The sequence below is a fragment of the Myodes glareolus genome, chromosome 14, assembly GCF_982192425.1.
Source record: "Myodes glareolus chromosome 14, mMyoGla1.1, whole genome shotgun sequence".
Lineage (NCBI taxonomy): Eukaryota > Metazoa > Chordata > Mammalia > Rodentia > Cricetidae > Myodes > Myodes glareolus.
In genome coordinates this window covers 37665843-37690719 of record NC_142039.1, presented here as the reverse complement: position 1 = coordinate 37690719, position 24877 = coordinate 37665843, and the positions used below count along the sequence as shown (strand labels likewise).

The following is a 24877-nucleotide window of genomic DNA, read 5'->3' as shown; positions in this document are numbered from 1 at the left end:
GGGTAAGAAATTGTTCTTGCCTGGTCTGCTTTATGATATGCTATATGAACTGGACATGCCAGACCCAAAAAAAGTGACTGCTGAACTTTCCAAAAGAGGGTGTGGTCCTTCAGGGTTCCTGCCTCACAGCAGAAATTGCCAGGCATTGTGCAGAACATAGAAGAAAGTGACTAACAGACTGTCAGTATAGGCAAAGCAGTCTTTCAAATTTCCTGATTCATGGAAAAGTTTGCCAGATACCAGATACTATGGGCCTGTAAGCTGAAGATGGAAGCCTCAACATGACAGAAGAACTTTGGGTGACTGTCCAGGCAATGAGATATCTCTGTTAATTCTAGATTTGAAAGTTGCTTATGATGCACTTCCTGTTTACTTAGGTAATATTATATCCTCTGGGGTCTTTGATGAAGTTGAAGACAGATAGTTATAGCTATACTTTTCCTTAGTTATGATAAAAATATAAATTAGATATAAAACTGTAGACTCACAAAGGAATATTGTAACTGTAATTCTTTCTGGATAACTTTTATTATATATAATTTTACTATGTTAAAGTTAAAACCTTCCTTTTATTTAGGCAGAAAAGTAGAGATGATGTGGGATTCACCTCTGTATTCTCTGAATATGTTTTATTACCATCAGTTAATAAAAAAAAGCAGATTTGGCCTATGGCAGGGCATAATAAAGCCATGTGGGAAATCTGAACAGAGATATATAGAAAGAGTAGACGGAGTCAAGGAGATGCTATGTAGCTGCCAAAGGAAACACCGGAATCTTACCAGTAAGCCACTACCTTGTGGCAATACATAGATTAATAGAAATTGGTTAATTTAAGATGTATTGGTTAGTAAGAAATCTGAGCTAATAGGTCAAACAGCATTGTAATAAGTATAGTTTCTATGTGATTATTTGGGTCTAGGTGCAGGGAACAGGAAAAGCAGTCTTTGTTTCCACAGAATAAACCCTTTCCTCTGAAAGTCACTCTTGTCAGGTAGTTTATCATAGTAACTGGAAAGGTAACAAAGACAATGATTACTTCAAGTTTGAGGTAAGAGTGCATTTCATATGTGGTAGCTCTTGGTTTATGATTTGGACTTACAAAGCACATGACTGAAACTTCACTCACTGTTAATACCGACTGGTAGCAAGCATCTGTGTGACTCAAATGCATGAGAATTGTGTCAAAACTGTACATACCTATATTACGTCTCCTTAATAACCCAGGCATAATCAATTCATATTTCAAATGGTTAGTCCTCTCATCATCCTGATTCTGAGTTAAGAAAATTAATTTTTGGTTTTTCTCTTAGGTGAATACTACAGCATGGCTATTTTCAAACCTGATGCTGTACTCAGGAGAAATAATATAGAAGTTAAGGAAAAAGTAAGCTATACTTACCAAAAGTTATTCAAATTAATTGCAAAATAATACCTTATGATAAAATATAACACAGTAAATTGATATTCCTAACTCCCTCTAAAGAAGTTTGCTTACTCTGTCTTACAAAGACCCCGTCTCCTCCTGTATCATTCTTGAATTAACTGCTGTACCAGCCCTGCACAGAAACTTTCAGGATCTTAGATGTTATATGAGAGTGTTATAAATGTTCTTTTCGTTTAGCTATTAGTGATGCAATATTGTTATAAACTCACATTAGCTTCCTTTTTCTTGTGTATTATAGATGATGGCACTTTTCAATACATGATAGTTTAAGAAGCCTTCAGTGCTTTCTTTTTGACCCAATCTGTATTTATATGTATGGAATATGTAACATGCACCCTATAGAAATATTTATAAGATATACTTTTCATAGTTCCTTACATATATGTGAAATTGATCCTAACTCAGATGGGCAGACACTTCCTGTAAAACGTCCAAGTGACTATTGTCTTCTTTCTAGTTTTTTATTTAGTATCTTAAAGTGTTCCTTGTGCTGATAGTGTTCCACCTGTTCGGTTAGTTTTTTATTCCTAGGCATTTTCTTTTTGTTTTAATGAGGTTTTCTCTGTTTTGGGGGGCATGGGCAAGTTTGTTATCAGTGTATAGAAATGCTAGTGATTTTTTTATGTTGATTTCTGCGCCCTGCTACTTTGCTGGAGTTTGTTAGCTCTAATTTCTCTAGTAGAGTCTGCAAGGTTGTTTTAAGCATAAGGTCATGCCATTTACAAATGGGGATGGCACGTCTTCATTCTTATTTGAATTGTTTCTTTTTTCTCATGCCTTCTTGCTTTAGCTAAGATTTCAAGCTATAGATGTCTAGCATTACATTGAATAAGAGTAGAGATAGTGGATACTCTTGTGTTATTTCAAAGTTTGGAGGCAATTCTCTCACTCTGTCTGTGGGGCACCACAGTGTTGGCTGTAGGTTCTCCATAGAAAGCCCTTATTATGTTTGGATGTGCTACTTCTATCTCTAGTCTCTTCAGGGATTTTCTTATAAAAGAATATTTTACTTCTCAAAGTAAATATCTACTCTGGTTGAAATGATCATGCTGTTTCTGTCCTTTATTCTGTTTATATGCTTAATTACAGTTATTTATTTGTGTCAGTAGAATAAACATTGCATCCTGCAGTGAAATCAGCTTGGTCATGATGTATGAACTTCTGAATGTATTTTTCAATATAGTTTACAAGACTTTGAGAATTTTTGTGTTTATGTTCCCTGGGGAAACTGATTTCTAGGTTTGTTTCTTTGTTGTGTCCCTATCCTGTTTTGGTATTGGGGCAATGCTGGCATTAGAGACTGACTTTAATAATAATATTCCTTCCATTTCTATTTTATAAGACGGTTTAAGGAGCATCAATATTTGCTCTTCTTTAACGATTTAGCAAAAGTCATCCTGGACCTGAATTTGTATTTGTTTTTGTGTTATTGCTTCAATCTTGCTGACTTATGTATTCATCTAAGTTGTTTATATTTTCTTGATTGAATTTTTGTAGGTAATACATATCTAAGAAGTTTTTCATTTCTTCTAGATCTTCCACTTTTTGAAATACAAAATTCTCAAATAACTCACTGATGCATCTCTGTATTTCAGTGGAATCTGTAGTAATTTCCCCTTTTCTATCTATTCCTATGTTTTCTCTTTTAACTATCTTGGTAAGATGTTACTCATCTTATATTATCAAAGCACTGAGTCTTTGTTTAATTGATTCTGTATATTTTTGTTTAGTCTCTAAGTTAGTTTTATCTGTCCTGATCCTTATCATTTTGGCTATCATTTAGATTGTGCTTAAGGCCCAACTGTAAATTATTTTCTTTTTTTAACAATTTATTTATTTATTCATTTATTATGCATACAATATTTGCCTACATGTCTGCCTTCAGGCCAGAGAGGGCACCAGACCTCATTACAGATGGTTGTGAGCCACCATGTGGTTGCTGGGAATTGAACTCAGGACCTTTGGAAAAGCAGGCAATGCTCTTAACCGCTGAGCCATCTCTCCAGCCCCTGTAAATTATTTTCTTAAGAATTCTCAGGTATTTCTTTCTTTCCCTTCCCCAGATACTTGCATTGGAAACATCCATAGCTATAAAGTTTCCTTCTACACCTGTCTTAACTATATCCCAAAGATGTTGGTACATTGTGCCTTCACAATCATTCATTTCCAGGAACTTCTCAAATTTCCTGTTTGGTTGATTCAATGCCTCATTTACAATCAAGGGCATATTGTTTAGTCTGAACGAATTTATGTAGTTGCCATCTTTTCCTTACTGTGGATTTCTAGTTTATTGGGACCATGACCTTATAAAATACAGAAAGTTGTTTTTATGTATTTTGTGAGTCTTTATTTAAGATCTAGGATGTGGTCTATTTAGATACAGTTCCTTGGCCTACTCAGAATAACATGTTCTATATCTGTCAAATGGAGTATTCTGGATCTGTCTGTTGCATGTGTGTTTGCTCTGAGGTTGCATTGTTGATTTTCAGTTTGAATGATGAATCTGAAATTGAGAGTGGGGTGCTAAAAATCACCTATAGCATGGTCAAACTAACTTTTGAACTCCATTAGTGCTTGTTTTGTAAAATTTGTGGCTGAACTTTTGGTGCATGTGTATTTGTTATTGACATATATTCCTGCTGAATCATCCCTTTTTTAAATGTCTTTAAGAAATCTAGTCTTACTAACTTTTATATACCTTATCAGATATCAGGATTGCTATGTCAGGCTGTTGTCAGTTTCTGCTTGCTTAATAAATTGTTTCTAATCGTTTGACTCTCAGTCTGTGGATGTCTTTACTAGTGAGATGTGTTTCCTGGAGGTAATACATCATGGGATCTAGTGTTTCAATTGAGCTATCTTTCAAAAATGGAAACATGGGAACAAAAGAATCCAAATTAATTTTGAGCATAGTTGAGAAGTACTTTTAAAGTTCAATATTCCAAATAATTCAGACCGCTTATGTGTATGTATGTATTTTCTTGGAATTATGTTCCTATTTTCCCTATCCTTTTATATTATCATTTCAAATTGTAGTAAAATACTTTTGAAATCTTTTATTGAGGTTTTAAAAACATGGATTTCTAGGGAGTATCAAAGGAAACTTTTTATGCATTTATGAACCACTTCAAACTCTATATTTTTTGTATACTTTACATGAAAAGATTAAAACTAGGTAGTTATTAAATTCTGAAGTAAATAGCCCTAATTTGTTTTATGTGTTTCCATGTGTCGTGTCTGCTTCTGACCTTGTCTGAATTGAAGATTACCAAAGAAGGATTTGTCATAGAAGCACAGAACAACATGTTTCTCCCTGAAGAGCTAGTGAGGGAATTCTATGTTCATTTCGCAGACCAGGTAAGGAGGCCATTAAAAATCCACCATGCATTCATTTACATATTTGCACACACAGAAAGACACACATTCAATTACAGTGATTAGATTTTTGTTATAGCGTATTATAGCGTATTAGATTAGTAAATCTAACTAACTGAATAAACTTGTGGTGCCTTCATGATGCCCACAATTGGGTGATGCAAATAAAAGCAGTAGCACCCACGCTAAATAAAATGGTTTGTTTTGTTGAAGACTTCTTTCTACTATGTTCTCTGGAAGTGAATAACCAGTTCCCCTCCATCAATTTTTAGACTTGGCTGAAAGTACTTCTTTCCATCTGGTACATAGGGACGCTATAGCCCACTTTTTGTCTGCACCCTTTCTCTAGGGCTAGACTCCAGCAGGCTGTCTTCTTCCTGGAAGAATGTGGTAAAGGCAGCATTTCAAAACACTGTAAATGGGAGGTGTGACTTTAAAAAGGAGATCTATCTTCTACAAACGCTCTGTCAATGTGATGGGCAGTAAATGCATTTGGCTCTTTGAATTTAAATCCATTCAAACTAAATAACAATTAGAAATTGGAGTCTTACTTATACTAGCCACATTTTAGGAGCTCAATAGCCATATCCAGGAATATTGTTGGAGAGTGCTGAGTGTGTTACTTGTACAGAAAGTACTTGTACTGGTCAGCACTTTGATAACTGATGTACCATTCTAGCTATCTCTCTTGGTCCCAGTTTCCACACATAAAAAATAAAGATTTTTGCCAGCTATGTTCCCAATACCTGCGTACTTTTAAGAAAAAACATCTTAGGAATGTCACTCAGAAGCTATTATCTCACTCAGATTTCTATCACTGTGACCAACGTACCCGAGAAAGTCAACTGAAAAGGAAGACAATTTAGTTCGGGGCCATGACTTAAGACATTTTATTCTATAGTGGCCTGGACCTATCACTTTGTTGTCAGTGGTGAGGCAGATTATATTCAGGAGATCATGGTGAACTAAGCTACTCACTTCATGAAGTCATGAAACAGAGTGATGGAGAAGACATATCAGAACCCTGATAACTGCTTCAAGAAAATACCCAGTAACTGAAAAGTCTTCCACCTAAGTGTTTCATCGCTTTTAATAGCAGTCACATGTTGATGACCAAGCCTTTATTTAGCACATGGCCACTGGGGGACATTTTGGATTTAACTGTGACAGTTACCGAATTAGATACTCTAGGGATTGAGCACAAAAAGAAAGATCTCCTCTCTCTCTCTCTCTCTCTCTCTCTCTCTCTCTCTCTCTCTCTCTCTCATCTTTCTATGTATGTTCTTTGAGGATTTTGTACAATGTATGTATTCCTTTCCCTCCTTTCACCCAGCTTCTAGATCTGCCTCCCCTTTCTTACCTACCCAACTCTGTGTCCTCATTAACAAGACAAAAGAAAACAAAACGTCATCAAGTTTGTTTGTGACACCATGCATAAGACTTGTTCAAGCTGAAACCAAACAAAATTCCAGCATGGAGATGGGAGGTGAACACGAAGTCTCACTCTTAGCTAAGGAGTTATTAGCAATGACAGCTATTGGGAAAGATTTGGTTTTCTTTTAACATGGCCTTTGGACCATGTTCCAGTAAAAGACTTCCAAGAGTATATAAGCAGCTGAATGTCTTTTTAACTAGCCCTGCAGATGAATTTACAACATGCTAAGTGTCAGGAAGTAGTTGTCTACACATCTTTAAAATTATGTTCTGTTGACTGTAAATGTCTGTTGTGCCAAAATGTTCCTGCAAGCAGGTTTATAAGGATGACATAGCATTGCTAATGACCATGAAAGGGAAGATTTCACAGTGGCCACCATTTTCATGCCCCTGAATTAGGAGCCTGAGGGAAATAGTTTCTCATCTTCTTTTGTAGCCCGACTTTGAAGAGTTTGTAGCTTTTGTAACAAGCGGCCTAAGCTGTGTGCTCATTGTATCTCAAGGAGAAGAGGAAGAGGTTATCCAGGAAGAAGCTCAACCTCAGTCTGAGGAAGAAGAGGAAGAATCAGCTGAGCATCCAGAAGAGCCTCACGTTAAATTTGCTCCCATGGTGGTGAATAAGAAACGGGACAGGTAGCTAAGGCCAGAACTTTATCACTTATAATGTGTCACTAGGTGACAGAGCATAATGCTCAAATGTCTCAAAACCTAATGTGCTTTATGTAGATACTGCAAATTTTCCTTTCAGTCAATCTAAAATATTATATGTTCTATAATAATGAGAATTATAATCATCTAAAATGAGGATTACCATAAATGTTTGTACTAAGAAAACTAAAAAGGGAACAGCTTTTCCTGTTGACTTTTCTGAGCCTGCTCCATCATCTGGCCTCATTTTCTCAGGCGTTGAGGGTGTATTGGAACCATGCATTGTCCCAGTCCACCCTGTCCATCCCCAGCCCTGCATGTTTTCGTCCATCATTCAGGCTCCGTGTTTTCTTTAAGACGGTTACTGGTATAAAATTGATGGTGGCAAAACACATGTACATTTTGGTAGTAAATTTCTAAATATTTCAAAATGAGAAAACAATTTTTAGAATGTTGGTTTTAGGTGTTGTTATCTGTGACTTTTATTCTGCTGAAGACTGAGAGCCATAGTTTAATACAACAGTTTTGCAGGACATGCCCAAATGAGTTTTGTGAGCAGAAGGCTTTGCATCTTGGTCCCCTGATGCTCTGTGTCCCAGTACTATTCCATTTTCTGTCAGAGAATTACAGGATGATTCCTCCTTGCTGTAAACAGAAGTTTTTGTCCTCAGGCATGCAGCCATTCAGTGCCAAAGAAACACACAGAAGCTTTTATCAATTATAAACTGTTTGACCTATTATCTCAGGATTATTATTAATTAACTCTTACAACTTAACCCATAATTCTTATCTATGTTTAGCCTTTTATCAGTGAGACATTTTCCTCTTGCTTCCTCTGTGTCTGGCTAATGATTGACTCTGCCTTTCCTCTTCCCAGAATTCTCTTAGTCTGGTTACCCCACCTATACTTTCTGCCTGGCTACTGGCCAATCAGAATTTTATTAAACCAATATGAGTGACAAATCTTTGTAGTGTACAAGAGCATTTCCCACAACATCTTGCTTTATAAGTTGTGAGTTTTTCTTGTGGTTTCTGGTCACTTCATATTTCTCAGGTAGCAGGTAATTCTCGAATTTGTTTTGTTATTTTATTTCTGGGCCTAGAATGTAAAGCCTTTTGTATGCTGCCCAAGTGCTCTATCCCTGAGCAAGGTTATGATGTCATTTAATTTAAAGTTTTAAGCAGGATAGAACATCAGAAAGGGGATTCAGTGGATGCTAAAGGGTTTTGGGAACAGTGGGAGTTACTTTCAGAGTGATAATGTGTGGGGAGAAAGAAGTTCTGCATTGTATTATTAAGATCTAATTCATTAATATACAAGTTTTCATACAAGTTTATACCTTAATTTATAATAATCTTATGTTATATTTTGGATTTCAACAGTTTACAGGGCTATTTGGAAAGACAACATGTAGCTGAGTTTTGTGATGTTGAGGATGATCCATCTAAGGTTTCTAAATTCATTGACATCTTATTCCCTGATTTCAAAACCATGAAAAGCATGAATATACAAAGGACCCTGGCATTACTGCGGCCAGAAGTCTATGAGGACAGGAAAGGTAGGAAGGAAAGCACAAAATACAAACTTGGAGGGGTGGTAGGATTGGAATGTTGAGTTACACTTTTTCAATAATAGTGGATAAAATCTCTTTAGCTGAAGAACTTACAAATGATTTTCTAATCTGTGACTTGTTAGAATCTGCCTCACCATTGTACATATTAAACAGCACAAGGAGTCAGGACAACAATCTCATGTTGGTACTACCTCAGTACAGAACTCTGGGAGAGGTTGATCAATAGTGTGACCTGAGTAAGATATTGTGCCAGGTCTATTTTATTTGTAAAAATCTGAAGACTGAGATGAGAAAGCATACACTGAGTGCCTGAATGTTGGTCTTTATTGGCTTCTTTGTTTTTCAGTACTGAGGAAAGCACTTGGACTCTAATACCGATAGTTAAGCTATCTAACACGGAACTACAGTCCTATTTCTAAATGTTGGACAATTTAAAACCCATCCCATCATTATGCAGCTGAGCAAATGCCACAAAGCGAGAATATAGGTCCTAGATAATACCATCTATCCATTCATTCACTCACTCATTCATTTTTTTATGCCTGGTGCCTGGAAACACCATTGGCATTTGTATAGGAACACAGTATCAGAGATATCATCAAAGAATACTGTATTATAACCATAGCTCTATTTATATTTGGACCAGCTAATTTTATTTTTAACGGTGTGAGTGCATAGTTCATCACATGCTACATTGTCAAATGCTTACCCTCACTCTTGGCCTCTAGGTGTCAGGGATATCCCTCCCAAGCTAAAATGTAACAACACGAATATCTCTAGACATTGATTGTCAAATGCCCTGAACAGGACTGAGAATCATTGAGAAAGCCATTCTGTATCTGCCTTGGGGGACATGTACATTCTCCCTTTCCATCCATGTACTTTGGTTTCTTTTGTTTTTTGTGCTTGTACAAGCTGAAGTGTCTGTGTGATGCTAAATAGGAGCTGATGTTGAACAGGAGTAATGAGGCAGCATATCTTAAAACAAAAGGTTAATTTTTGTAACATTTGGTGTATTTTTGGCTTTTGATTAAGGAAATTTTGACATTTTAAGTGACTTAAGGTGAATTTTCTTTTTTTGTGGTAAATGATTTTATTTTGCACTACTGGGGACTGAGTAGATAGTATATCTTATTGTAAATAAATGTTGTCTTTTTACAGACAATTCATTATTTTTCTATTACAACTGTGTACTTTTTATATTTGATAATATGGTAGAATACTTTAATTTTTGAAGCTTGATCCAGGCTTGCATACCCCGTTTGCTTTTTGTGTGTTTTTAAGCACTTTAGTGTCAGTATATTTCTTATTTCTTATTTCTTTTATGATAATCTGGCTTGGGTGTCAAGATAACACTCAAGTTTAGGTGGGACTTACAAAACGAGGGAAAAGAAAGTCTTCCCTCCCAGGTTTTCTGGAAGAGGCGGAATGTTATTCACTTCAAATGTTCCCTAAATGTTTTCTGGGATTTGTTAGAGAAGTCATTTGGTCCTGGAATTTTCTGTTTGAGGGGTTTTACTGGGTTTTGTATTTTATCCTTTTGGATTTTTTTTTATCATGGACATGCTGCCTTTTTAAATTAGTAGGCTTTATGCTCTAAAATGCTCTTATCAGACAAGAACCCACTTCACAGCTCCCGTGTGCACAGCTGTGCTCCCATCCCATTTTTCTTGTTTTAGCCATCTTGTATTATTATGATATATTGTAATTAATGCCATAATACTAGTGCTATGCATGAACTAAGTTCATAGTGTGTTTGAAGGTTCACTCTTGGTTTTAAATAATTCAGGTGTGGAGAGAAACACATGACAGCATTGATCCCGTTGCAGATTAGGTCAGCGTGGAATCTCAGGTCTGAATGTCCCTGTGCTCCTCTTTCTTGTGCAGGCCCTACGAGATCTGAGCTCTGTGCTCTCTTTTCAGTTTGTTGTTGCAGAACGATGCCATTGAAATCACACAGCATACATCCCTTTCAGACTGACCCCTTGTCAGTGTCCACTAGGGCTCCACATGTCTTTGAAGTTTCATCGCTCATTTCTTTTTATTGCTGAATAATATTCAGTTGTAAGAATGCCATGGAGCTCAGCAGGTGGCTTGTTGAAGGACATTTTCCCCAGTTTCAGTTTCTTTCACTTTCATGAATGAATGGCCATAGACATTCTTACAGAGGTTCCTGTGTTGACATAAGCTTTTAGTTTAACTAGGTAAATAGCTGGGACCCTGATTCCAGGACCATGTGTAAAGTTGTATTTTAACTGTGCAAAGAACTGCCAGAATGCATTTCAATGTAACTATATTATGTTCTACTTCGCTATCGAGGAATAAGAGCTCTTCTTAGCCTGTGTCCTTGTCAGACTTTGTACTGTCGATTTCCCTCTGAACTAGTCGACACGAAATGCCACCTTACTGTTGTCCTTACTTGTTCCCATAATGTGTATGTGGCTCAGCATTTTTTGACATGCGTACTAGTGATGCCTATATCTTCCTTTGTGTCTGTAGATTTTTTAAAATTAGCTACAAGAGTGGATACCAAATGTGCTTGACCACAATGAGATGCTTAAAACTTCAAATAATAAAAATGTTCTAATTTAATCATTATATGAGATCTTTAGCTTGTACCTCATTTTTGTTTTCTTATTATTAAACTTTCTGATTTTTTTTTGTGTGTATTTTGGACCAGATTCCTTTTCATGTATGTGGCTTATAAATATTTTCTCTGAGGTTTTGCTTGAAGATTTTGGTGGTAATGTATTTTATAAAAGTATTTTAATATAGTTCAATTTAAATGACATATTATCATCATTTACATTATTATAGAACAATTATAGATAAAACAGATGAATATGTATCATGTTTGTAATTGGTTTTTATTCTTTGTAATTTTTTTGGCTTCTTTCTCTTTTACATCTCTTTTTCTGTCTTCTTTTATTTTAAATGAGCATTTAAAGATTTTCCCCTCTTCTCTTAGCATTTTGTAAGAAACGAATTTATTCTTCTCACCTCAAAAATTTGAGTGTGTGTGGTGACCGTCTTTAAGAATGCTGTTCAAGTTAGGTGATATCATAAAGGGGAGTCAACACAGGAGTTGATGTCAGGATTCCACAGAAATGTTACCATGATATGAAGGAACATAACGAATTGCTTCTCTCCACCTGCACACACCCAAGACAGACTATGTGAGTCCATACAAATCCACAGGAAAAGTGTACGTGCCCCTAAGCTGGAAGCTGGAAGGGAGACCTCAGTTGCAAGCAAGCGTCCTGGCATGTTGATCTTACATTTCTATAAGAACATCTAAAACAATGAGAAAATAAATTTCTGCTGTTAAATCCACTGAATCTCTGATAGTGCCTCAAGCTGATCAGAGCACATTTCAAATATGCTTTGTTAAACACATCCTAGAGGTTACCTTAGTCTGCAATTTCTATCAATAGCTAATTGATGTCTGCCTTGAAATAATATTAAGCTCATTTTTAAAAATTTAAATTTATTTGTAATTTATGTATATAAATTTGCCTGCTTGTACACAACCTACATGCCTGTTGCCCATGAAGCCCAGAAGAGGACTTCAGACTTTGGTTGCTAGAGTTTCACAATTACAGATGATCGTAGCTCAACAAGTAGGTGATGGGAACTGAACCCTTGTTCTCTGCCAGAGCAGCAAGTGTTCTTACCTGCTAAGCTATTTCTCCAGTGTTTATATAACCCTATGCTTCTAATGGGTAACTCAAATATCAGAGAATTCCACGTTCATCCATTCTGCCACTTCTGACCTGGCAGCAGTTTATCTTATTCACCCCTTGACCATAAGAACACTGCACTAAGTACGACAGTGAGTCGAGGACCTGGAAAGTAAAAGCTGTCATTGCCTCCTCACTTGTACTCTCTTGTGTCTCTTCTTTTACAATGCAGATGCACTTACATTCTTAATGCATCATTTCCCTTCTCCTGGAAGAAAGCCTTAAACGTTCCTTCTAAGTCCTACCTATTGATGGGATATGCTTTCTGTGTTTATACATCTGAGAATGTAGTCAGACTTCCTTGTCAGCTACAAGCCCCCAAATAATAATACTGAGACTCACTGATTATGAAAATTCTTTAGCTTAGGCTTGTTCCTAACTAGCTCTTATAACTTAATTAACATGCTTCTATTAATGTACATTTTTCCCCGTGACCTTTCACCTTTCTTCCATAATGCATGTCCAACTTTCTCAGTGTCTCACTAGCATCTCTCACATGCCTAGATGAGAACTCTAACCTTCTGAGTTCCCCTCTCTACCCAGAGTTCCGCCTAACCTCTCCTGCCTAGTTATTGACTATTCAGCTTTTTATTAAACCAACCACAATGACACATCTTCACACAGTGTAAACAAATATTCCACAACATCAGAATGCTTTTATTTGTACTTTTCTTTTGACGCCAAATTACACTAAATCTAGGATTCTAGGTTGGCACATTATTTTCAGAACCTTAAGTAGTCTCTACTTTCTTACTGGCACAGTACCCAAGGGAACAACAATGTAATTCTTAGCTTGTTCTGTAGTTAAGTTATGTTGGGTCCTTCCTCAAGATTTTCTTGTTATGTTTATTTTTCTACAATTAGAAGACAGTATGCAAAGGATGCAAAGGTGTAAATATTTTGGAATTCACCATATTCTGTGTCCTCTACCTTGCAATCATTAATTAAATGATGTGGAAGTCTTAACTATTATATTTTTATTTTTTTTGTTCTAGTTCTTTCTTCTGGTTCTTTATTTCTGGTACAGCTATTATGGGTTTGCTTCACTTTTTAATTGTTCAACAGTTCTGGTACATAGTCCTCTGTTTCTTCATTTGTTCAGATTTCAGTTCGGGCTGTTCTTATCAATGTATCATTGACTCAGTAGTTCTTCTTTGCTTGTGACAAAACTACCAGTTTTGCTGATCCTTTGATGCTTCTAAATCCTGTGTGTACTGCCATGGACCGCCTCTCGTGGAGGCACTTAGACCGAGGGAAAACAGGGCGAAGGCTCAGGAGAATTCAGAAATCCGGCAAGGAATTGACAGTCACTCTCAACATGATTGAAAATGCTGCTGCAATTTTACTTCAATCAGTGCAAGGTTTATATATTTTTTCAAACAAAGAACTTGGCAAAGGCATACATCATCAGATTATAAAATAGAAAAGATCAGCATAAGACAGTTTTACAAAGAGAATCTTTGAAGATGCTTTGGCATGGGTACAAGGACTTTTGCTCTTTCATATTTTGTTAATTAAACTCCTTTTTCTTGCCTTCAGAGAGGCCACTGCCCTTGAGCCAGACCATCTTTATCAGCTTGCACCAGGTGGCTGGCTGGTTTGAGCTAAGTGACCTTGTGCTCCTGAGTGGGAAAGAAGAAGGCTACTATCTCCCTGGGAAAACTTTCTGCTAGGAAATTTCAAAGACATAATCTCGAACCTCTCTGAAACTCACTCCATATCACTGACCTCAACTTTCCTCCCTTCACAATTCTCAGGCTCAGATGTTGTCACCTTAGGTTAGGTCTTTTTCTGCCCATAAGAAAGGTTTCATAGGCCTTCTGTTTGCAACTGCACATACTTCCCAGGCAAATGCCTAATACTGTTTTCCTATAGAAGGTTTCTAAGGTTTTTCCTAGTAAAATTAACTCCTTTTGTTCCACATCATCAAGGAATTATCCTAATGATGACCCTGCCAATTCCCAGAACTGGCTACTTCTTTTAAGGCTTTAATGAATGGTGGGACAGAGCTCAAAATGTCCTCAGCAGTCTTGTTTGTATCCGCAACTGCCTAAAATAGTCTGATCTGTTAGCAATATGCAAGAATCACAAAGAACACAAAGACAAGGAAAAAGACAGATATATGGCGCCAAGGACAGGAGGTCGAGTCAGTGCAGGGAGCAACTTCAGGTGGCATCATGACCACAGCTGATTGCCAAGGGACAGCCAGGGACGTAGCTCCATGAAGCGCAAATCCCAATCCTACAACAACAGTCCGTCCAGTCAGCATTTCTGCTACACTGGCGTGACAGCCGTGGATGTAGCAGTGTACCAGCTAGCTTCGGTGCCTAGTTTTTATTTTTTATACTCCCCCCTTCTTTCTATTTTGCTGCTCTTGTCAGGAGCTGGGCTGTGTTCAGTGTTTGCACATGGGTACTTCAGTTTTCTTCAGTTTAGGGTTAGTCAGGTTTTCCTAAGAACTCATTAGATGGTCTGTAATTCTAAACTGGAAGCTTCTGCGTGCACTGAAGTTCTAATGATGGTCTTCTGGGAGGAGATGCTCTCGATTGATCACCTTCTGATAAGAACTGAGGTTCTATTGGACCCCAGTCCCTGAACAGAACAATTCAAAGCCTTTCTTAGACATAACCTTTCCCGTGTGAGACAGGGAGGCCAGACCAAGCTACAGTTGTTTGACTGTCCTTTCTCTAGATTGGGTAAGTCTATGATAAATTGGTTTCCTGTTAAATGTTGTTTGGGAGAATTTTCTGGTAATATTTCAAAATGATTGACTTTTCCCTCGGACATAGTTTGATGCATTCAGTTTTCCAGTACTGCCTGCCATCTAATGTTTCAGTGACCATCTCAGATCAGTTGGAATGTTTTAGAGAGCACTGTGCACAAATACATTTGGAGATAAATCACTTATAATAGCATTTATTGCACTGTTAATAAGTTGTTAAACAGTTTGTTCTATTTTAGCTGGGTGTGGTAGCTAACTCAAGAAATCTCAGCAGCTTGGAACCCAAGGCAGGAAGAGTACCGTGAGTTCAAGGCCAGCATGGGCTACAGAGTGAGACTGTCTAGAAACTCCCCTCCCCAATACAATTGTTCTACTTTATAATTAGTATCTGCTATCTCTTATGTGTTTACATGTAGGAAACAATACACAGTGCTCAGCTGGACCCAAGGTTTCAGATATCCCCTGGTGTTTCGTAACTTCTCCTATGCATTCTATTTCCCTTTGCGCCTGGTAAAGAGACCAATTACAGACAGAATAAATGGTTACAACCAAGTCTAACTTGGTGCATCAGTGGCTTTTATTGGTATTAATTACAGGAGAATAGGCAACTCATGTGCTTCTATAACAAGAGAGAGCCTCCCTTTCCCAAATTTGTTAACTACTTGTAATAGAACCTTTTAGATGCAGGGAAGGTATCATGTATCATGTGGACCCCATGAGCCTCCTGAGCTTTATGAGAATTCCCCTGTTCCACACGGGAATATTAGTGATCCAGTCTTAATGAAGGTCTTGTGTTGATGACCACAGTGCTCCAATGCTGAGACAACAATGGCCATGTCATGCTTGGAGGAGAGTGACACAACTGAGCGCCTAGGAAGAGTCCACTAAGGGTGGGGTGGCAGGGGGCAAGTGCAGTCACATAAATGGAAAGCATTTTTGTTTGCTGCTTCTTTTTATTTTCTCTATTTCCTCAGAGGCATCACAGCTCCCTCTCTACATTTTGTACCTAAGCTTGTCAACCATTTTCGTAACATTTGGTCTCTTCACCAGTAATTAGCACAGAATATAGTCTTAGAACCAGATTAAGCCTGAGCGTCTTTTAGTTGCTGTGATTATGGCATTTAAATTAAATCTCACTATCAATTTGTAATGTGTTTCCTCTTTCTTTTTAAAATTTGCATGAATGTTAAGTGCCTCATTTTAATTTAAGTGTATGCATGTATGTATAATTTATGTACTACTTTTAATGAGTGGCCTACACATTATATATATATATATATATATAACAATATTAAAATGATCAACAGTCTATATTTTCTTACTTGAGATGAAATAGTGCTAAAATCCAGAATATTGTTTTCAAAGGCTTTTCATTTGTTCTCACCTGTGTTACCTGTATGCATATTGAACACTTCACCAAAACATAGCATTATTTTGACTTTTCACTTGACAAAAGTTGTGAGGAAATTGCTGTGAACCTCCAAAGACTCCATAGACCTTACTTTGATCCCGACTGGCCAGCAGTCAGTACTATCTCCAGTGATTTTGGTTTTGGTTTTGTCTTGACTTTTGATGCTAAATTGTTAGAGTTCATCCGAAAGACAGAAGACAAAATAATCCCAGAAAACTCACCTAAGCATTTCATTTTTTTTGAGTTTTTTTATTGATTTAAATTCTTTTCATACATAATTTTGATCGTTTGCTTTCCTCTTTCTCAACCCTTCCTACATCCTCCCTGCCTCCCTCCTCATTCAAGTTCATTTTCTTTTGCTTTCTTTATAAACAACAACAAATCAAAATACTCAACCAATCAAAAATATCTCCAACAAAAACCCCAAATAAAATAAACAAAAAACACACAAAAAGCATGGAGTCTGCTTTGTAATGGCCAGCTCCTCCTGAGCATGGAGCCCACTCTGAAGTGTCTGTAATATACTTGGTGTCACTCCATTGGAGAACCCTGCTTTGTTGATTCACACCCCAAACCATCTGCAATCGTTTAATTTCTAGTGTCCTCAGAGGGTTGCTATCTGCATTCTGGGTATGTTTTAGGTAAAACTAGTAGAAGTGTGTTTAGTATCTTCCTTGTAAACTATTTTTGAAATAAAGAGTAGGATTTTTTTTTCTGATTAAAAAAAGTTACAACTGCTGTTGAGGAAGTGGGGAAGACCGTGGCACTCTTCCTGGAAATGAGATCTAATGTTGGCATCATGAAATAGGGTTCCAAGGTGCTTTTAAAATTTGAAAATAAGGGCTGGAGAGATGACTTAGTGGTTAGGAGTGTGTGCTGTGTCTGCTGAAGACCCAGATTCACTTCCTAGAACAAACATTGGACAGTTCACAACTATCTGTAACTCCAGCTCTGGACGGATCCTTCACCACTGGCCTTTTCTGCCACTGGCACTCAAGTGCACAAACCCATACATAGACATATACACAGAAACATGATTAAAAGTGAAAATTGCATTTTTAATTAAAAAATCTGGAAGAACTACCTTATGATCCAGAATTCCCCTCTTGAATGTAAATGTAGGGAGGAGAAATGAAATCAGTATATCAAAGAGACAGGCATACTCTTGTATTATTATAGCACTGCCCACAAGAACCAAGAAGGGGAAACAGCTGTCAATAAAATGATGGATGTATAAAGAATGTGACACAGTGTAATAGTATTATCCATTCAAAGACTAAAAGTGTGTCATTTCAAGAATGTAGATGAAGGTAAAGATCATTATGTTAAGTGAAATAAGCCAAGCATAGAATGGCAAGTACTGAAGGTTGTCATTTGCATGTGGAGTCTTAAATGGATGACCTTTCAGAAACTGAGAGGAGAATACTGACTACTGGAGGCTGGGGGAAATAGTGGGGAGGGTGACTCACGGAAAATTCTAGAAGTTGTAGTTGTGTGTGTGTGTGATATAATATAATATAATATAATATATATTCCTAAATGCATAAATAAATTTTAGAGCATCTTTTGAAAGATATGATGTGATCTTCATATCACACAATTCATCCTTCAGAATCTCACCTCATTAATTAATTAATTAATTGTTTGCTTGTTTGTTTGTTTTGCTCTGGCAGTGGTTAAATGTTATTTCCTGAGGTCACTCCTCCCTTAGTATCTTCAGGGGTTAACTACAGAGTTTTTCTGAATGCTAAATCCCAGGATACTTAACCCCAACATAAATGGTGTACCTTTTGCTTGTGACATACATCCATGCCACGGTGTATATCATATGATATCTATATGCAATATGTAAGGCAAAACAAATGCTGTAAGTGGAGATTGTTCATTCATTTCCCAGCAGCCCAGACCCAAATAATCACACAGAAACTATATTAATTACAACATTGTTTGGTAAACAATTTAGGCATCTATCTATCTAGCTCTTATATCTTAAATTAACACATTTCTATTAATCTGTATACCACTACAAGGCTGTGGCCTACTGGTAAGGTTCTGGCAGGATCTTTCTCCTTTGGTGACTCCGTCTACTCTCTCTATACATCTCTACCACCCTGGCTATATTCTACCCTGCCATAGGCCAAAGCAGTTTTATTCATTAACCAATAAGAGGAAAACTTATACAGAAGGGTATCTCACAACATCTTCTCTTTTATGTCTAAATGAAAAGGAAGATTTTAACTTTGACATAGTAAAATTACATGTAAAAAAACAGGCATCAAAAAAGAATTACACTTTCAATATTTAGTCTATTTATATATAGAAGTTTCATATCTAGAAGTTTCATATCTAATTTATCTTTTACCATTACTAAGGAAAACTATAACTATCTGTCTTCAAATCTATCAAAGACTGCAGAATGATATAATATTACCTAAGTAAACAGAAAATGCATTGCAGGCAACTTCTAAAGTTCTAGAATTGACAGAGTTATCTTGCTGCCTGGACAGTCACTCAAAGTTCTTCTGTAATGTTGGGGTATCCATCTTCAACCTAAAGACCCATAGTATCCAGCAGACTTTTCCATGAATCAGGAAATTTGAAGATCTGTTTTGCCTTATAATGGCTAAGTACTTCAATTGCTTTCTTCTGTGTCCTGCGGAATGTCTGGCAGTTTCTTTTGTGAAGCAGGAACCCTGAAGGACCATCCCATCTTTTGGAAAGTTCAACAGTAACTTTTCTGTTGGACCTGCGTATCCAGTTCATACAACATACAATAAAGCAGTCCAGGCAAGAGCAGTTTCTTGCTCAAATGGCTAGTCTTGTCACATTGAGGACAAATTCCATAATGAGTGTCTTCAATGCCCATCAACCTCTCTGAAGTGATTGGTGCTGCCAGAAGTAGACAAGTCTCATTATTAAAAAAAGTCTAAGTTCTTAAAACCTTTTAAATGCCATATTCTGTAAGTCTTTGAAATGTTGAAGATTATCTATCTAACTGAAATATATCTCGGTATATCTAGAAAAGTTAACATGACTACTGTTTGACAATTATAGATGACTATCTATTATGTTACATTTTAAAATGAGCTACACAAACACAACACCTTAATTTTAAATAAGAGCAGAAATACATATATACAGTATAGCAAATTTCACCTTAAATTTGTATCAATTGACCAAGATCCATACCAAAGCAAAGTATTCATCTTTATATCATATCCCCCTTTAAGTGAAAACAAACATTTGTAAACAATCATTTTGGAAATTTGGGTGTTGTTTTCTCCAAACTGCTTTCTGCTGCTTGTTGGGTGAAGTATTTTTAGGGTTCATGGAGACCTTTCAAGGGGTCTTGTTCCATCAAACCACATTATCCTGGGAGGAATCCACAGCTTTGCATCTTCTGGGGAAACAAAAGAAAAACCTCTTTTCCAAAGTAACATATCCCTAGACTCAAATTTTGAAGTCAATATAGTTCTATGTTGGTTTAACTTAGCAGCCCCCAGAATCAAATGTCTCTCTGCAGTCAAAAAAAATCAAAGAAAACACAAAAATACACATAATCCAGACTCTCTGTGTATTTTCCAACTTTATGTGACTTATTTTTTACTCTATTTCTTTTAAATAGTTATCTTTACTCCTTTAATTTAAGATTTTCTGTACTCTTTCTTCTCTCTCATAACCCCATATATATTTATCTAAAACTATGACCCATTTAGAGGTCTTTTTCATCTGAATCTGTCTTTATTGTATATCTCTAATCATTTTCTGACCAGAAGTGCCTTTTTAAAAAAAAATGCTAAGCAGAAGTGGCTAGGACCAACTCTGTGGCCCTGCCTGTTTGTTCCACCCAGTCCAAAATAGTGGAGGCATGCTCACCACCTCTGTAAGCCATTCTCACCACCCCAGCTTCAGGGACACAGGTGGTCTATGTTACTATTAAGCAATTTGTAAGGATACTCACAGACCCCATTTAAGTGCTCCTTAATGCACCTGCACGAACCAGGAAGCTGGCTCTTAAAGGAGTCATACAGTTTTTGCTGCTAATGCTGAGTCAGGAAGCCTTCTCTTAAAGAAATCACGCTTTCGGTTGCCTTGAGCAAACAGAGCCCACTTGAGACATTGCTACTACCAAGAAGCTGTACTCAACTCAGTTATTTTGTGTTTAGAATTCCTTACCAAGCTCTCTCGGGTTTTCTGTGGATGGTACATTAGTGCCATTTTGTAAGCAGAGGCTGCTAGTTAGTTTCCTGGCTGCCCTGACCCAAATAATCACACAGAAACTATATTAATTACAGCACTATTTAGCCAATGACTTAGGTGTCTTTCTATCTAGCTCTTATATCTTAAATTAACCCATTCCTGTTAATCTGTATATCACCACAAGGCTGTGGCCTACTGTTAAGATTCTGGCAGGATCTTTCTCCTTTGGCAGCTACATGGTGTCTCTTTGACTCCACCTATTCTCTCTCTCTCTCTCTCTCTTTCTCTCTCTCTCTCTCTCTCTCTCTCTCTCTCTCTCTCTCTCTCTTTCAGCCAGGCTATATTCTGCTCTGTATAGGTCAAATTAGCTTTATTCATTTACCAAAAAGAGTAAAACATACACAGAAGGCCATCCCATATCATTATGTAGGTTATTTTTATAGCTTGTTTAGGGAAAAGCAATAAAAATATGTATGTGTTCAGTATACACCCAGAAACCCTCAGGCCTACCTAACTGTCTTACAAGTTGTATTTGGTCGAATCTGCAGGTGCTGATGCTTTGGGGACTGATCACACTGATTATTTGGCCAGTAATACTCTTCCAGTGGTAGGAATATTCTGAGAAGGTTAATGCTGTGAAGTTAAAGCTGTGGCATGCTTCACCAGGATCACTTGCTTCCCATTATATCATCCATCTTAGAGTTACACTTCCGAATTTTTTGTGTTAGAAGTATACCCTATGATTAATTCGCTGAATGACTGACCACATGCTTCACCAGGATTACTTGCTTCCCATTATATCATCCATCTTAGAGTTACACTTCCGAATTTTTTGTATTAGAATTGTACCCTGTGATTAATTAGCTGAACGACTGACCATGAATAGAGCCATGTAGAAATGATTCTGTAGCAAAGGAGTGAGAATTAGCCTCAGAGAGAAAACCCTATGCCCTCTGTAGTAAGAGATCTTCAGGATCTGCAGATTAGAATAGTGTTAGAGGCAGAAAGCTGAACGAGTTTTCATTTATCCATGCCTCATTACTCGATAAATGACAAAGCGTCATCCTTGACTGAAGGAGTTAACTTTTGCTGTACATGACGCAATAGATGCCTTATTCTATGTATGTCATGTCTGCTTCTCAAGGATGTTCATCTGCAGGTGCTGCTTATTCTCTTCTAACATTTCTCCCTTGAGAGTGAAGTTTTCTGGTTACGACAGGGATATAATCCAACACATTAACAAACATGATTCAATGGTACATTCACATAACCAAAAACATCCATGGGATCTCAGTACCCTTAGCTGATTCTTGCTTCTTTGTTCCCTTGCAATGACTCCTCTTCAGCTGATTGATTATTGTGTCGGAAAGCTCCTTAACTTTTCCACTTCTTTCTCCTCCCATGTGTGCTCTTATCAGAATTCCTAGGCAGACTTGCCCTAAATATTCTCTCTCTCTCTCTCTCTCTCTCTCTCTCTCTCTATATATATATATATATATATATATATATATATGTGTGTGTGTGTGTGTGTGTGTGTGTGTGTGTGTGTGTGTCATATACATACATACATACATACATACATACATACATGTGTCCAATGTTGTTCAGTGATTCTCTGTCCACACCAGATGCCTTGGTACGGTCTGCACTTGAGTCCCAGACTCCCATTACAGGACAATGGAGACATTCTTTTCATTTTTCTAAAGAAAGCAAATATATTCCAGTCAGTGCCAGAAATCTCATCCTTTTGAAGAGTTTATGAAATATTTTTCCTTAAACAAAATCTATTTTCTTTCCTTTATGAATTTTAATAGAAGCTAAGATAGTAACAGATTGCTGTCATGGCTCAGGGACCATAGCGCAGTTTGAAGCTGCAGGGATGATGATAAAGGGGGGAAGAGAAAATTGAAACTGTTTCTCAGACATCCCACTCTACTGGTCCTTGGTTTGAATCTTAGTCTCAATTTTTGATCATTTTAGGTTTGTATGATTGACAGTTGATAGTGGCAACCCATCATACTGGTGCAGCTAATGAAACTATGCTTACCTGGAGTGCTGGCTGGTTGTCCTTGTGTATGCATTTTTTATTTTGAATCTTATTATAAAAAATTATCAGCCAGGCATAATACTGACTGGACTCTAAGTTAAGATGTTTATTTTTGGTGTATCAGTTGTGCCTATAGATCCCGGCATTATGTACTCAACTATCCAAAGCAGAAAACCAGTGTAAAGCACAGAGATTTTCCTAGGTACCTCTTTCAGCAACATCTCAGCATATTCTCTTTATACGTCATATGCCTCATATGGGTTCATTTCAATATTGTGCTTGAGGAAGGATAGAAAAATATTTTATTTTTCTGGTCTTCAACAGAGAGAAGCAAGCTAGTGAGAATGTGATTAAGAAATACTTTTGGATATTCAGTCAATTTACTTCTTCCCAAATAGACAAGTAAAAAAAATATAGGCTTCTGTTCACATTCAATATTTATACTGGAATTATTTAAATATTTAGGCTACCATCTTGTCTTAGTTACTTTTCTATTGCTGTAGAGAGACACTATGCCAGGGCTACTTATAATAGAAAGTGTTTAATTGGGTGCTTGCTTAGAGTTTCAGAGGGTGAGTCCGTGACCATCATGGCGGGAAGCATGACAGCAAGAAGGCAAATATGGTGCTAGAGCAATTGCTAGGAGCTTACATCTGATCCTGAAGTTGGAGGTAGAGAAAGAGAGAACTAACTGCCAATGGCATGTGCATTTAAACATCAGAACACACACCCAGCGACACACCTCCTCCAACAAGGAACACCTCCTAACCCTTCACAAACAGTTCCATCTTTGAGGACCAAGCACTCAAACTTGTGAACCTGTAGGGGCCATCTTCATTCAAGTCACCACATATCTGCATACCTATGGCACATGTGAGGCAAAGGAAACTACTCCCTGAGGCTCTTTTGTGCAAGTGTTTATGACTAATTGCTATGTGATAGGAAAATTTGAAGCAAATTATAATTGATAAATCAAGAAGTTTCATCTGTATTGAAATATAAGAAGCTGTTTTGTGAACTTTTACATTTACCAAGCTAATCAGTCACATAAGGTACCTCATAATTCTGTTTTGTGTTTATGGCCGGGATCTGCATGTTGGAAACTTACTTTGTCATGACTGTTTTTATTTAGATGATGTTTTGGACATTATTCAGAAGGAAGGGTTTACCATACTAATGCAGAGGCAAATATTATTATCAGAGGAAGAAGCCAGAACAGTGTGCAAGAACTATGAGAATGAAGAGTATTTTAATAAACTTTTAGCATTCATGTGCAGGTAAGCAGTGTTCTAAGTCTGAAAGAATTGTGATCTATTGTCCACTCATTTCAGTCTTTTCTTAAGCTTTCTTTTTTGGGCGTTGGCAAACTTCTAAATTCTATAAACAGTTTCTGGATATGTCTTTGTCAACCTTGTTACTGTCCTCATTCTCTGCTCAAATATCTGTCTCCTCTCCATTCCTGGAATATTGTTAGAACAAATGATAGGTTCTATGGACACAGACAATTTCCAGTTGAGTTGAATGCAGACTTCTAGAGTGGGCAACATCACCAAGTCCAAACTGAGAACTGTTTGACCCTTTGAGCAGACTGATTATTCTTTGGGAGATTTTGATAACCTTGAATATCATGCATCCTGGAGAAGAAATGAGATGCTGAGAAGTGGCCTCTTATCTAGAGGAGCAACTGAAATGCAGCTGAAGCAAAAGTCCTACAAGGTTACACAATCCAACCAGAGCATGACAGCCAGAAGAAACCACTCTAAATAACTGGGATTCTGCCCTTCCCTTTCTGTCTTTCTTCCCAGCTCATGTAAGTATTGCTCTTGAGTGGATGCTAACATATTAATGTTGGACTCCTTTTAAATCGTTTGACATACTGCAGTCTGTTTAACAACAAACACACTTGTGTTCTATGTATGTCATTATCTACTCAGACATTCTTTCATTAACCTTTGGTTTTGCTTTTTCTAACAGCAGTCCATCTTATGCTCTTGTTCTATTGAGGGCGAATGCTTTGGAATATTGGAAAGGGCTAATGGGACCAAAAACTGTTGAGGAAGCATTCGCATCTGATACAGAGAGGTATTGTTTACAGCATGGCTCCCTACCTTTTCTCATGTAATGCAGTTTAATTTCTTCTTAAGTCTAAGATACAGGAAGTACAGTTTTCAGTCTGAGCTGGCTTCTCAGGAAAGCTCCTGTTTCTGGTGGCGTTATTGACTATTTATTATAGAGATATGGTCTCCATATCTCTTGAAGGTGACCATGGTTTTGCCAGAAAA

The 24877-nt window shown here is 37.2% G+C and overlaps 1 protein-coding gene across 1 annotated transcript in view; it reads left to right on the top strand.

Annotated features, from left to right (window-relative positions):
* Nme8 (NME/NM23 family member 8) overlaps nucleotides 1-24877 on the top strand; it is a 49663-nt gene that overhangs the window by 12246 nt on the left and 12540 nt on the right. Inside the window, exons 8-13 of the mRNA XM_048460987.3 lie at nucleotides 1311-1384; nucleotides 4709-4801; nucleotides 6690-6886; nucleotides 8285-8460; nucleotides 23728-23872; nucleotides 24570-24677. Coding sequence (XP_048316944.1) covers nucleotides 1311-1384; nucleotides 4709-4801; nucleotides 6690-6886; nucleotides 8285-8460; nucleotides 23728-23872; nucleotides 24570-24677 — 793 coding nt within the window. The remainder of the gene's footprint in view (nucleotides 1-1310; nucleotides 1385-4708; nucleotides 4802-6689; nucleotides 6887-8284; nucleotides 8461-23727; nucleotides 23873-24569; nucleotides 24678-24877) is intronic.